The 15,794-nt window shown below is 29.6% G+C and overlaps 1 protein-coding gene across 1 annotated transcript; it reads right to left on the bottom strand.

Annotated features, from left to right (window-relative positions):
* Positions 1–6,277: 6,277 nt before the first annotated feature.
* LOC127241748 (putative lipid-binding protein AIR1B) lies at positions 6,278–7,008 on the bottom strand. The gene has a single exon (XM_051260943.1). It carries the CDS (start codon positions 6,928–6,930, stop codon positions 6,595–6,597), a length of 336 nt encoding a protein of 111 aa, XP_051116900.1. The 5' UTR covers positions 6,931–7,008; the 3' UTR covers positions 6,278–6,594.
* Between the last annotated feature and the right edge of the window lie 8,786 nt (positions 7,009–15,794).

The following is a 15,794-nucleotide window of genomic DNA, read 5'->3' as shown; positions in this document are numbered from 1 at the left end:
TTTTTCCTTGTAGTGGTTGTACGATGAAATATAAATAAAAATTAATGTGATGTTTTGAATGTGAAATTAATTTTTAGTATAATATATAAAATAAAAAATAGGTGTATGATTTGATATTTTTTTTTAAAAAAAATTAATGAATAGTAAAAATTTGGTGAAGTTTGATGAAAATAACACACCCTTAATTTAAAATAACACACCCTTAGGGTGTGTTCGGTTGTGAGATTTAATCCCAAAATTATTATTCATCATTTTTTTTTCTAAAAAATATCAAATCAAATACTTATTTTTTATTTTTTATATTATATTAAAAATTAATTTCATATTTAAAATATCACATCATATCACATTTTTTCAATTCAAAATATCATATTATAGCACACTATTTCAATTCAAAATTTTTAGTATTCAAATATCAATTCAAAATCCAAACCTCCAATTAGAAACACGCTAAATTATAGGGTGAAGGAGGTACATAATTTGCATGATGCAATAATTGAGAGTAGTAATGCACGAGCACTAAGAAATTTAAAAAAACAGCTTATTCATGCATGACTAAGTAATATTCTTCATTCCATCACTGCCAATGCGCATGCACATGCACATGCACACACACATATCAGGGCTGTTCTTGAGTTTTGCAAAAATTAAAAATATGCCATATTTAATTTTTTATATTATAAATCATTAATATAAAAATAATATTTTTTACTATCGCTTAAATTTATGCATAATTTATTATATAATAAACAATTTTATGCACTCATAATTTTATTATTTTTATTGGAACAAATATTAAGCAATTTGTTACTATATTTTCTATTTACCATCTTATATTTTTATCAAATTTTTAATATATTTTCTATAATATTCTCACTTAAAATATTATTATCTTTTAGCTTTCATGCTAGTTCTGACAAAAAAAATAATGTTTTTATAAAATATTACATTAAAATATATTTACATTCGAAATTTAAATAAAATATTCATGTTTAAATACAACCAAACAGATTTTGATATATATATATATATATTAATATTATACATGTATTTATTATATTTATTTTATACATACATATATATATATATTTTAAAAAAACGAACCCCTAAAAAAGGCCATAAATTTGGGGCCCTGGCGCTGGCACTGTAGCACGGGACTAGTTAGAGTTACTAAGTGAGCAGCTACTCTTCAACGTATAACTAGAATTATATTAGCATAAATTATGTGAATTAGTATCATATATTCTCGGTTCATTAGGCTATTTCAAATGTACCTTACGCCACGGCCGTCTCAGACTTTTTGGGGGCTTTGAGCGAAAATAAATTATAGGTCCTAGAAACGCATAATTAAAATGTATTTTTAAAATAATATCATTGATTGGCGTCGATTGGAGAAGTGGTTGAACGTGACCGTCTCGACAATGTCAATTTAAAAAAAGAAGATGAAAGACGGTATGTCCGGAATTTTGAAAAATCAGAAGGACTGAAGGAAGATAAAATAGATAAAAGAAAAGGTGAGAAAGATTTGTTCTGAGATGGTTAGGAAGAAAGTGATGAAAAATATATATATATATATATAATTAGAATTTAAATAAATTAAATAGAATAATTATGAAGAAGAAAAAAATATTAACTAAAGTTAAAATTTAATTTTAAAATTGAATAATAATAATAATTATAATATATAATAATTTAAAATATGGATCATCTATTAATCAGGGGCTTTGAACAGGGGCCTTTGAACAGTTGTTCACCTTATTCCTACTATGAGCCGCCCCTGACCTTATATCATATATTTGTATTATATTAAAACGTCGTTGAGATCAATTATAATATGCGCCGTTTAAATATTATCTTGTGCTGATTATTCCTAACCAAGACCCGAACCATCGGTATACATAGATGTATAATATTGCTCCATTCACATGTAAATTTTATTCATTATACAGCAGGGGCGGATGTACGTGGGGGCAAGGGGCGCTCCAGCCCCCCTCCCCCCACTCCACCTCACCCCACTCCACCCCTTATAATTTTTAAGTTTTTGTTTTTATTTTATAATATATAATTAAAAAATAATAAAATAAATTAAAAAATTACAAAAAAATTGATAGAATATTTATGTAAAAATTTAAATTTTGAATAATAAAAAAATTTATATCATAATAATTTTTTGATAATATAAAAATAGATATGAACAAAAAAGTAATAAATAATAATTAAAAAAAAATTTTAAAAATTTCTCAACACAGGAAATGATATTTTTAACAGTTTTTTTTTTTTAATAAATGTTTTTATTATTTATCAGTTTCATATAATACAAAATTCATCTTATAATATGCAGTTGTCAATGTAGATATTTTGCAAAGATTTTCGAAATATGATAACTCTATTGATAAAATTATTGGATAACAAATAGATGATGATCGTTTCAAAATTTTAAAAATTAGCCCTCCCTTTCATCCTGGTCTGATTCCGCCTCTGATTATACATGTGGTTTAGTAACAAATTCATTAGTCAATGCAGAATATATGTATATATATACAAATTAGCTAAGTCAATGGAGATGCAGGAAACATGCATGTTGATTATTAATTTCTTCAAAATTATTTTCAGCTTGGAGGTGATTAATTTATTAGAGAGATGAAATCAGTCCCATATCTTTTTTATTCATATGATAATATCCTCTAATTTTGGAATGACTCAGAATTTGTTTTCTTTAATTCAAGTTGTAGCAGGTCAATACTACTATGTATTAGTTATCATCAATTTATTTCTTGTCCCAAATATTATTTAGAAGTTGCCTGTTATAGATTGAACATATTTGCGATATGTCACATAAAAAATTATCCAAATATATCAACAATGAAATCGAAGAAATATTTTTGCATGGGAGAAAATCTATTGGGTTGATTATATAATAATTAATGACGGTTTTTAGGCGAGATGGTCAATTAAGGGTGTGTTTGTTCGAGGGATTTTCCCAAAAATCTACTATTTATCTATTTATTTTTTCTCTAAAAAAATATCAAATCAAACACCTATTTTTTATTTTTTAAAGTTATACTAAAAGTCAATTTTATATTCAAAACATTATATCAACACCTATTTATAACACATCATACAACTATGTCAATTCAAAAATTTTACTATTCAAATCCCAATTCAAAATCCAAACTTCCAAACAAACACACCCTAAGAAAATCTATATAATGATATATAGATTTGTCAATTCATATTTTCATGTTGTGTTGTTGTTGTATTGAGGTGGAGGTAAAACATAAAATATTAAAACTCGTACATGACTTGAATAGAATTTTCAATCCAAAATATAAAACGCGAACACAACACAAATTATTACATGATCTTGAGCAAGAACTGTTTTGGCTGCCGCATGTTGTTTTCAGGTCCATTAGACAACCGTCGAGATGATCGGTGTCAGCAACCAGAATTGCAAAAGGAAATTTATGAAGTGATATTTTGTCACATGCTGAGGAGTTGAAAGATAAGACTCTTTTGTTCATTTGGGAGTTCTCGATATCATTTTAGGGTTTTGAACTCGAGTTGACAAAATGCCAAAAAGCTTGAAAGTGCAAAGTTAAGCCAAAGAGGACAAGTTGTTAAAACTAAAAGGCTTGTCCCCCGACAAATTAGAAAGGTAAAGCTGGTTGCGGCTGCGTGTTTTGATGAACGACAAGTTCATCCGAGTTTTTGTACATTAGTTGTGCTTATCGATCATAGTTTTGTATAGTCTTTACTAATTTTTTTATTGAATTTTATTTTTGTACTAAGAAGAAAAGAAAATAAAGATTATTGCACAAAAAATTCAGATCGTTACTTTCTTTTAGGCATCTCATGCTATATTACAAATCAAAAGAGAAGAGAGAAAATTTGGATAAAGTCAAAGGATATATTGAGAATTCTGGCATCAAGAGAGATTTGAGGAACAAAAATTTTAAAAGTATATTTATTTTTTAGATTTTTTAAGGGTTGCACGGTTTTATTCAAAAAATAAAAAATAAAAAAAAAAATAAAATAACAGCAAAAAGTCGTAAAATCATCTTGAAAATAAAAAGAAAAAGGATGTAAGAACATGCACGCGCGGACGGCTGGAGCAAGAACGATCGCAACCTCTTCTTTGTCATCTTCTCTCGAGTAGACCTTTACTGTTTTTTATTTCTAGTTAATGTTTAGTGACTAAATTTTCTTTCTAGTCTAATGTTGGATTGAGATTTCGAATTATGGATTTTGGAGTGATGGTGGTGGTAGGGTTGTGGAGGATCTCCAAATATCCGGAGAGAATTTGATTATGATACAATCTAATCTAATACGCATAGTAACAACAATAATCATATAATCTAATATATTTTTTGTATCACAAATACATATATCCAGAAATGGATAAATTATAACATTTCAAAATCACCATACACTAATCAAACAAACGAAGTCTAATTACGAAATAAAATAGATTGTGTGATTTACGAAATAAAAAAAAAATATATATATATAAATAACAAAAATAATTGAGACTAAATTTCATAGCAATATGAATCAAGTAGGAGATTGTTTGATTGTGAAATTTGATTGAAACCCGAAGCCTAGAGATGAGGTTAGAGTATTATTAGCATTGCCAAATTGTTGACCTAAGGTTTCTACTTTATAAATATACATATATTCTTACTTTATGTATAACGTTCGAAGACTGAGTGTGCATTAATTTTACATAGTTGAAATTGTTACTTGATAGTGCTAAGAGGTAAATCAATTTGATCGAATCAAATAATTAAATTTTGTGTTCCTCATTGATTTTATGTTTTAATTATTGCATTATTTATCATAACACCATGGTTAGGCCTATCACTAGAGAGGCTCATAATTCAGAATACATTCTCTTGTCCAAAATTGATTGCTAGCATTTATTCCGGTAGACTTTTTTAAATAATGTGTTTTGATATATCATTTTTTTAATATTCCTATAAATTGTATTTAAAATATCGATTTTTTGTGTTGTCAAAGATTTATACGAACACCTCAAGTGAGAAAATACTAGTGAGTGTTGGAGGAATTCTTTACCGGTGCAAAATGAAATTATTACAATTCTTTATTTTTATTTTTATTTTTTTATTATATGAAAATTCGACTTTACGATTACGAGTTCACTTTCACACCACCAGACTATCTTTGACGAGACGATTAAATTTCTTATTTTATGATCTCTACAACTGACGATATGGATATAAAATATGAATTATTGCAAATTTCATAATAGAGAGAATTAGTACAAAAGAAAAAAGGTTGACTTAACATTGGTTAATCACTAAGAATGGTTGATGTGGTAATTAAGATCTTTTTCTTTTATAGAAAATAAATAGTATTTTGGGAATAATGTTGTAGATATGATCGTATACTCTAATGAAATGTGATGACAAATAAAATACTTGGAGAAGCTATATATATATATATATATATATATATGGGCGGCTATTAGTAGGAGCAGGGTGAACAACGCCTATAATTAAGAGAAGGTCTTTCTTTTAAATATTAATTTATTATAATTATTAAATATTATTTTATATTTTATATTTTTCATTATTATCCAATTCAATTTTAATTTTAAGATTAAATTTAAAGCTCTAATCTCATGTATCTCTTTTTTTTGTTTTTTTGTTTTTTGTTTTTTATCTTTTATTCATAACCATACTGCATTGGATCTTTCGAAATTTACTGGTCGCCTACATCTCTTCCCTTTCACTTTCACGTCTTTACTGTGCTGCGTCCATCCACCCACCAAGACCAAAACCCACTTCTCCCTCTCTCTCTACTTTCTCGTTCACATTCTCTCAGTTTTTCTTACTATTCGAACCTTTAGACGAAGTGACGTCGGTTCGATTTTCATCTTTTTCTTCCGAGTCAACCACGTCGTCAGACCACTGCCTTCAACTTTTTGTCTAGCTGAAGCCAATGTCTGTGATATAATTTTTAAAATACATTTAGTTGTGTGTTTATAGGGCCTAAAATTTATTTTTTCTCAGAGCTCCGAAAAAGTCCGATCGAGACAGTCATGACGGAATGTATATTCTGATTTCTTGCATTGGTTGATACAAATAAATGAGATGTTGATCATACCAATCCTATTATTATTATTATTATATTATAGAATGCATAGTTTTTCAAATCCATAGTCTGTTCCAGATTAATTAAAGTAATCTATGTCTTTCATTTGTTATTTAATAGTATATTAAATGGTGGGATTATTATTTGCATGAATCAATAATCATATAAAAATTAATTTCTATAGAATCTAATAATAGGAATCCAGCATCAAGTAACAAACATACGATGATTATTCAAAGCAAGGGCTAATACTCCATTGCTGATTCCTGTGCTATCCAGAAGGCCAGAACCTACCGTACAGCCAGAAACATTATTACATAACATAACATGACGACGAAAACAAGAACGACCACCAAACAAAACCTAGAAACAGACAGACGCTTACAATAACAACTCGAAAAACGACATATTAGAAATTACGAGTAAATTATATCGAGCCTCTCGTAGATATATCGATGGATCATCGAAATCTAGAGTTAATTAAGCTGGGCATTTGAAGCCCGGGGGAAGCTGACAGCCACAGAGGTTGACAATCAACTCGAGTGAGAGTGGTTGGGTGAGGGTAAGAAGGTTCAACACGTTGAGTGATTTGATGCTGGCGCAGAGGCAGAGCGCGGCGTCGACGTCGAGCACACCGGGGATCAGGCTGCAGCAATCTGACTTAGGAGGGAGGGTTCCTATGTTCAATTTTAACAGGTTCAGAACTTTGGCACAGACAGTCAAATCTAGAGGATTGCAGGTGGGGCTGGATGAGGCCACCATTGTGAAGAAGAGAACATTGGAGAGGACAAAGATTAGGGCAGCTTTGGAAGCCATTGTAGAAACTGAGATGTGATCAAAGATGGAATTAGGGTTTACTTTGGGAATTAGTTGATGTTGAATGTGTTTGGTAGTAAATTGGGATAGCCAGTTGGGGATTTTATAGGTAAAATTTTGGGGGGTTTTGGGAATATTTTAATTTGAGTTTGATGTCGATCTCCATGTGGACAGCCTGGATCGAATGAAGATCTCGAAATGTTGATGACAACTTAAGTTAATTAGCTAGTTGCAATTCCTAAGTTATATAATTAAATCTAGTGGGATTCATATATATATATATATATATTATACATATATGTACAATACAATTTTAGAGATGTGGGTAGGGTTTCCTTGTGAAATTTATACATTTAGTAATAAAAGAAAGAAAGAAAGAAAGAAAGAAAGAAAGAAAATATATATTTCGATTTAAAGTTCAAATAATATTGTATATTCAAGTCCAACACCGGCAATCAAACTCGCTGCCGAGTTAACTGTGGCATTAGGAAGGTGGGAGCCTTCGAATTTTTTTTGGCGCGAACCAATTGATAGATATAGATAATTTCGCGAACTAATTACCAAACCTTTGTTTTTCCGTGATTCATCTTGCTTTTTGTTATTTTTTTGCTTAAGAAAATGTAGCAATATATGTTAATATTTTCTTTCTACAAGATTGTATTAATTCTTGAAATTAATACGTATTTCTATTCAACTTTTTACTATTTTTAAATGACATCAATCCAAAACTTCAGAAAACATGTAAACACAACCTTAATGACCACCTTTATATCTCAAGTTTGCTACAATAGATAGATTTATAGTACTATATATATATATAGATAGGGTTGTTTCGAACTTTTTCGAAGTCCTGAACAAAAATAGATCTGAGACCTTATAAACACATGATTACAATATATTTTCAAAATAATATCATCAACATTGACGTGGGTTGGATAAGAGGTTGATGGCTGCAGTCTAGCGGCGGTGTCGATTCGGGAAAATAAGATGGAAGACGGACCGGCGGTGCTTCATGGTGATGTCCGAATATTTGAAAAGTGAAACAAATTGCCGGAAAAAGAAAGAGAGGGAAGGAGCTGGATTTAATTGATCGTTGAGTCTTCCTTGTTGTTTGGTGGGTGGGTGCTGAGCGGTGGAACGTGAAGGTGAGAGATTGGTCAATCATTAAATTTGAAAAGATGAGATACAATATGATTACAAAGAAAAGATAGAAAAAATATATAATTAAAATTTAATTTTAATATTAAAATTGAATTGAATAATTCAAAAAGAAAAAAATATAAACTAAAATTTATAATTTAATTTTAAAATTTAAAATTTAATAATAATATTAATGGAATAGTTTTAAAAAATATATGCATCTATTAATTAGGGTTGAGCAATTGTTCATCTTACTCTTAAGAACCTCCCATATATATATATATTAAAATTGAATTGATTTACATCGTATCTCTCTTAAAGGTTTCAGTCTTGCTTCATTCGGTCAGTTTGGTTAACTTTTGAGATTATATTTTAAATAGGAAGGTGTTTTATTTTTTATTATTTTTTAAAATTTCAAAACTTTGAATTCAGATGGTTGAAATAGTGTTGCTTAAGAACTTTTAAAATTTTAATATTAAATTTTTGGAAAAGTCATTGAAATAGCTTTTGCAACTTTATTTATTTACATATAAATTTCCATCTTTTACCATTTTATATACAACTTCAAATATTCCAACAAAAAAATGAACGTCAATTAGTGAAATAGTTATATAAATTCTTTTTTTTTTTTTTTTTTTTTTTTTTTTTTTTTTTTTGTATATGTAAGAAATTGAAAGTAAAGAATGAATTATTTTTTATTTTTCAAATTTCAAATTTCAATGACAAACAAACAAAAAAGATACACTTATTTTCATTTCTCCGTCCTAAATTTCTTGTATCAAATAGTCCTTTAGTATTTTGGATGACATGATTTTCGAAAAATATTATTAAAAAATTACAATATATATACATTAATAAAATGTAATATATAGTATATTTTATTTACTCATAAAATCAATAATTCAATATAAAATATTAATTTTTATATTATTAATACAATTTCTTATAACTAAGATAAAAAAATAGGTGCATAAAAAAATGCAAAGTGAACAAATTGGATTGTCTAGTAATCGATGACCTAAATTTTTCATTCTCTTACAGAAAATGAGAAATGGAATTAGTAGAGAAAGTGAATTAATTTTCTTGTTTGGTAAACATAGAATTCAGTTGAAAAATATAAAAACAAATGCAATTATACGAATGATCAAACAATAATAAATGATTAATTAGATAAAAAGAGATGAGAATTCATGAAAAATATTTTTGGTGACTTTTTTCTTCAAAAAATTATAATTTCTTAAAGGACAGTAAAAATTAAATACTTTAACAATAAATTAAATTTATTTTTTTGTAAAATTGAACAAATATAATTTTAAAAAATTATAAAAGTTAAATAGTACAAAAAAAATTTAAAAAATATATACTACATTATTTCTCTTAATTTCTCTGCATATGAGAGAGAAATTAAAATAGAGAAATAGAAATAATTTATTTTTCAAGTTTCATTTATCTTACTCAAACAAACAAGAGAAATGATACTATTTTTGTTTCTCTGGATTCATTTCTCAGTACCAAACACAATGTGTCAATTTTGAAATCCAATCTAATTTACATTGATTTTTTTTTAAAGGTTCGGATTTGTTTGGGAGATTAGATTTTAAATACACTATTCGTCCCATTTTTTTCTTCAAAAAATATCAAATCAAACACATATTTTTTATTTTTTATATTATACTAAAAATCAATTTTACATTCAAAACATCACATCATCACCTATTTATATCACATCATACAACTATTCAAATTACAACTCAAAATCCAAGCCCCATGCAAAGACACCTTATAAGTTATTTAAAACCCAAACCTCAAAATTTTTATATTCTTGCTTGTACTAGTAGATAATAAAAAAATTAATCAAGTCAATGCATGCAGGGTTCAGCCAACATGTTAATAATCAATTTTTAGAATTTAATTGTTAGTGTGCGTTTATAAATTAATTAAGTCAATAGAGATGCACTTAATTATAAATTATTTTTCAGGTTTAAGGTGATTAATTTAGAGAGATGAAATCAGTCCCATATCTTTCTTTTTTTCTTTTTTTTTCTTTTTTTTTTTCATGTACTAAATATCCTTTACTTTGGGAATTGAATTCGTTTTCTTTAATTAATTCAAGTTGTCGTAGGTTATCAATTTATTTGTTGTCAGAAATATTATTAACGTTGGCTTCCTGACTAAATACTATGTACGGACGTACACGATTAACCAAGACAGATTTAACCGAGGCCAAATCTCGAGGTGTGTTTGTTTCAATGAGTGTGCAAAAATTAGTTTATTAAAATACTCCTACATATCATGTCCACGTTGCCATTTTTGTCCGTCCCACATGCCATGTGCATTTTGGAATAAACCCGCAAACGGTGAACCGACCAGTGTATCAAAAAGGCCATTTCCAGAAAAAATCATCAATGAGTATCCTCTCCCGACGAATTATCGACCGCCAGACTTTCATGTTTTTTCTCAGGAAAAGACGGATCCTCCACCATAGAGCATGTTGGTCGGTTCACAGCACAGTTATGAGAGGTCGGTAGTAACTTTTTTTATAAACTGCAACTATTTGGTTTGTCTCTTACCAGAACAGCTTTTTCGTGGTTTGTCGATCTACCACCTGGACAAATACAAACCTGGGAAGGTTTGGAAGCGGCCTTTCATGCAAGGTTCTTTATTCCGCTTCCAACAGTCTCACTCACAGACCTTTTGGAGATCAGGCAAATGCCGGAGGAGACCGCCTACCAATTCATAGAGCGGATGCGATTAATAAAGGGACATTGCCCGAAAATCATTGAGGAAAGCGAGATGACCAATTTGGTGGTCCGAAATATGCATACGCAACTGCGAGAGGCTTTAACGGCCCACGACGTTCAAGATCTGGCCAGTTTAGCATCCAAGTCAGGGAGGTTATAATCTTTTTTCAGAGAAAACGATCACGACTTCTGTCAAGGGGAGGTGCTGAAGAAATGGTAGTGTAAGATCGACCAACGTGGAGGCCAGCACCAGTCCGCGATAAATGGAGGTCGGGTCCAACGTAGCCTCGAGAGAAGGAGGTCGGATCTAAGGCTGATGTAGCCTCGGATGATGGCCTGCAAACTCCTAAAACATCACTGAAAGTGACGTTTAGGAGTCTTGAGGAGGAGGCTTATTGTTACACACAAAAAATAATAATAATAATAAAAATAAGGATAGCATGATCTTAAAAGAAGTTAGACACGAAGTCGGATGGAAAAGGAGAAAAATTTGCGGTCAAATCGGTTGGTCCTCGGTCGGTTGGTCTGGTCGGTTGGTCCTCAGTCGGATCGGCAGGTCGGAAGGTCTGAGGTCGGATAGGCAGGTCGGTTGGTCTGCGAGTCGGACGGTACGCAGGTCGGACGGTCCGCAAGTCGAAAGGTCCGCAGGTCGGATAGTTTGCGAGTCGGACGGTCTACAAGTCGGACGGTCCGCAGGTCGGAAGGTCCGTAGGTCGGATAGTCAGCAGGTCGGATCAATAAGTTGGATGGTTTGCAGTCAGTTGGTTCACAGTCGGTTGGCCCGCCATCGGTTGAGTCGGCCAATGCGGAGTCTGGACCAAGTGAAGGTCTGTTAATCAGTCGCCTAATTAAGTAAACAATAGTTCAGTCGCTTGGTTGGGGCGACCATTGAATCGTCTGGAAAGACCAGAGGGTGGTCGTTTGATGAGGCGACCAAGGAGTCGTTTGGTCTAGCGACCAGTTAGTCTCTGATTTGGTCGGATGGGTTATGTGGTTGGCGAGACGGTTGCCGTAACCGACCAAACGATGTTTCAAAACGTTTCGTTGTGGGCGGTTGACGACGGTTGCTGGCGACGGTTCCGAAACGTCTCTTCTGAGGAATATTTAAGGATTTGGGTCAGCAACTAGCAGGTCATCTTCAATCAACTTCAACAAAAGCAAAGTCAGATTCGGGGATCACCACTTTAAATTTCCAGCATTTTAATTTCCAGTTAATTTTCTTATGTACCGTACAGTGTTTAGAGATTCATAATTTTAGGCACTAATTAATCAAATTTGAAGATATTTTCCATATCTTTGAATTTTACTTTTTGTTTATTGAAAAAATACATCAACACATATGTCATATACGGTACTCAGAAAATAGTTTATCAAGGCATTTATAAATTAAAAAATATAAAACAAATTCCACGTGTCACTAACGTGACATCTACGTGACGATGATATGTCAGTCGCGCCAGCGCCACATCAGCAACGGAGGACCAGTATGACGAGTCCGGCACTGAAAGATAATTTATTTTAAAGAGTGGTTAGGGTGTTAAATTAGCCCATAAAATATAAACCAAGACACCATGATTTGAGTTTATATAATACTATCTCCGTCCACCACCAATTTATCCATTTGCATTTGGCGTTATTGTTTTTAACATTAAAAATATTCTTATATTTGTATAATTTTTCGTCCAAATTTTATTTCATTAGTATTATAAGACACCAATAGAAATATTTTTGTCATTTTTCCTTAATTTGTACTATATTTTGATATAATAATTAATATTTAAATATTAACATAGAAAAAGTAGATTGATAGAGTGACAGTAAACTAAGGTAGTATATAATATGTAGATTATTATTGTGTATGGTCTATTTATATTTTAGGTATACGATGCATTAACATGCATCTTGAGATAAGATTGCTTGTTGCATATTTTGTGTAAATTATTTTTATATGTTGACAATTTATATACTATATTTATGTTATATTAATATACATTTTATAATATTAATTTTGTGTATTATCGGTATAATTTTAAAATTTAAATCACGGATCATCCTAATTATTTGTTAAAGAAAATACAGTATTATTATAAGTATTCAATTCAAGTGTTCAAATATAATTATTTTAAATTTGTGATTATTTTTATATCAGAAAAAAAAAAATTAAAGGAGAAAGACAAATTGAAACTTTAACTATTTATATATATACATATATTTTATTTTAGTCCTATTGTATATTTTTAAAATACTTCCTCAGTCTCCGATCCAATATATTAATTTTTTTTAATAGATTAAGAAATAATAATATTTTATTAATTAGTAAAAATGTGTAATATTATTTTGATATTTTTACTGAATTAGAAATGAAATGAATATTTTTATAAAAATTAGTATTTTGGTATATAAATATAATTGATTTTATTATAAGTGAAGAAATATACTTTTTAAACAAACAAAAATAATAAAAATATTACATTGAATTAAGATAGAAGAGTATATATAATACATTAAAAAAAGGAAGAATAAACTACTACAACTATGAGAAAATATATATATATATATATATATGCATATATATATATAATTACTCTCGGACATAGTACCTTATATTATTTATATATTAATGTACTATTTATTAAAATTATTTTATATTTTTCTATTTATTATTATATTTTAATGGTCATTTGTATTGTGTGGTACTTACCGATGTAATGTTAATTATCCACTTGTTCTTTTATTTATTTATTTATTTTATGACGTGAGAATCGACGATCATTGCTTTTAACATTAGGCGAATCATGTCTAGTAGATAAGATTCAGAAATATCGAAGGTTGAAACTCATGACTTCACGATTACAATTCATCCTGCATCATTGTATAGTTCATCCTTTTACGAGACAATCGACTTGTTATTTTCCTATAAGTATATCTGGTTGAGTGTCAAAATTAAATATAAATCATTCAAGGGATAACAAGTAAGATATTGAATAAATTTGAATACACTAATAATGATAGAAGTGCAACTTATATGGTAAAAATAACAATTTTTAATATAGGTCAATTAGTAGGATTAATTTGTAATTATTCAAGTCTGTTTCATTGCCTTATTATTATTATTATTGTTATTTATTTTTCCAATTCTTTTTAGGATGTGTTTGGTAGGGGGTTTGAATTTTGAATTAGCATTTAAATAGTAAAAATTTTGAATTTGAATAGTTGTATGACATGATATAAATAGGTGTTGATATGTTGTTTTGAATGTAAAATTAGTTTTTAAGTATAATATAAACAAATAAAAAATAGATGTTTGATTTGATTTTTTGGGGAAAAAAATTTGATGAATAGTAAAAATTTGGAAAAGTCTTCCAAACAAACACTGCAAACTAAGGCCGACAAAACAAGTCATATAGCAAGTGAACCTGTAGGCGTCGGAGTTTGAAACCCATGACCTCACGGTCACAAGTTCACTCCCCACATAATTAGGTCATCTTTTACGGGGACAATGTTATTATCATTATTATTTTTTTAACATGGGAACTCGTAGCCGCTATCCGACCATCGGCCGAGCCTAATACCCTTACGGGGACAATGCTATTATTCTTTAACAACATGATATATATGTTTATATAACGACACCATATATTGAATTTACGGATATTCATGATCCGAAGTTACTCTAAACTTTAGAGGATACGTGTATATCAGCGTGTTTTAACGTGGGGTAGAGACTTCGATTTGGAGTTTAAAATAGTAAAAGTTAAAATTGAATAATTATTTGATTTATAAGAATTTAATATAATATTTTGAATAAAAAATCAATTTAATCGTACTAGTAGTATTGTAGACATGAATGCATAAATTAATTATGTACCTTCGAATGGGTGTAGTTGATAATTAAATAAGATAAGTTATAGAAATGAAAGTTGATAAAAGTAACGTGCCAATTTGCATTCTTGTTCATCGACATTATTCACAACCTTCCAAACTTTGCCGCCCACCCACCTAAACTATTCACTTATAACATATACATAAAATACAACACCAAAAATTACTACAAGAAATTATCAATTTTGTAACGAAATTTTTCCGTTACTAAATTCACTTTTTCTGTTACTAATAACATTAGAGACGGAATTATAGATGAAATTACGTTAGCTACGCGAATTTTAGGAACAGAATTCCGTTACAAATATACTAATTTTTTTGTAGTGATAAGGTTCTATCTAGATATTGTTGGGTATTTTGGTACGTTAGAAAAATAATTAATGCCACGTCTTTCTATTAGCTTAAGCTTTTAGGTAAGACAATCATCTGACGTGGTATTAGAGTCGTTATAGACTTCGAGTTCAAGTCCCACGGTCCCTATTCGGCATATATTTTATTGCGACAGATTAGGATTAGTAATCGAATAACAAATAGAAACATAAAAAAAGACACAAATCTTCGTGATTCACCAACAATGTGTTGACTACATTCGCGAGCAGAAGTGAAGAACATATTTATTGAAGACGGTTGTGTTACAAATTACAAATTTTATATCTCTAATTTTATTTAAATAAACTAAGAGAATACATTAGACAGACTCAGCCCAATACCAACTTCAAAGCCCGATACTCCATACCGTCGGCCGGGGTTACTCCGCAAGACATCCGTGAAAACTCAACAAAATGACAAACTAGATTTAAAGTATATCAATATATCTATGTGCAAATCTCGCATACATCTACTTGCACTTGATGGGATGTGCTGGAGACTCCTTAATTATGCATATCCCCAATTAGTTTAAACGTTTAAGTTAGACGCTCATTCCGATTATTTAACATATATAATTTTATTTAATTTATATTTTTCCTTTTTTTATTATTTATATTGAGCTGCTACTACCTTAACGGAGCTACTACCTTAGCCTATTGCAATGGCATATTCACCTCACACGACTAAATTATTATTATTATTTTTTTAACATATACTATAATACAAAAAAGT

The sequence above is a fragment of the Andrographis paniculata genome, unplaced genomic scaffold, assembly GCF_009805555.1.
Source record: "Andrographis paniculata isolate CXL003 unplaced genomic scaffold, ASM980555v1 Contig83END, whole genome shotgun sequence".
NCBI classification, from domain to species: Eukaryota; Viridiplantae; Streptophyta; class Magnoliopsida; order Lamiales; family Acanthaceae; genus Andrographis; species Andrographis paniculata.
This window is presented reverse-complemented; position numbering and strand designations above follow the sequence as displayed.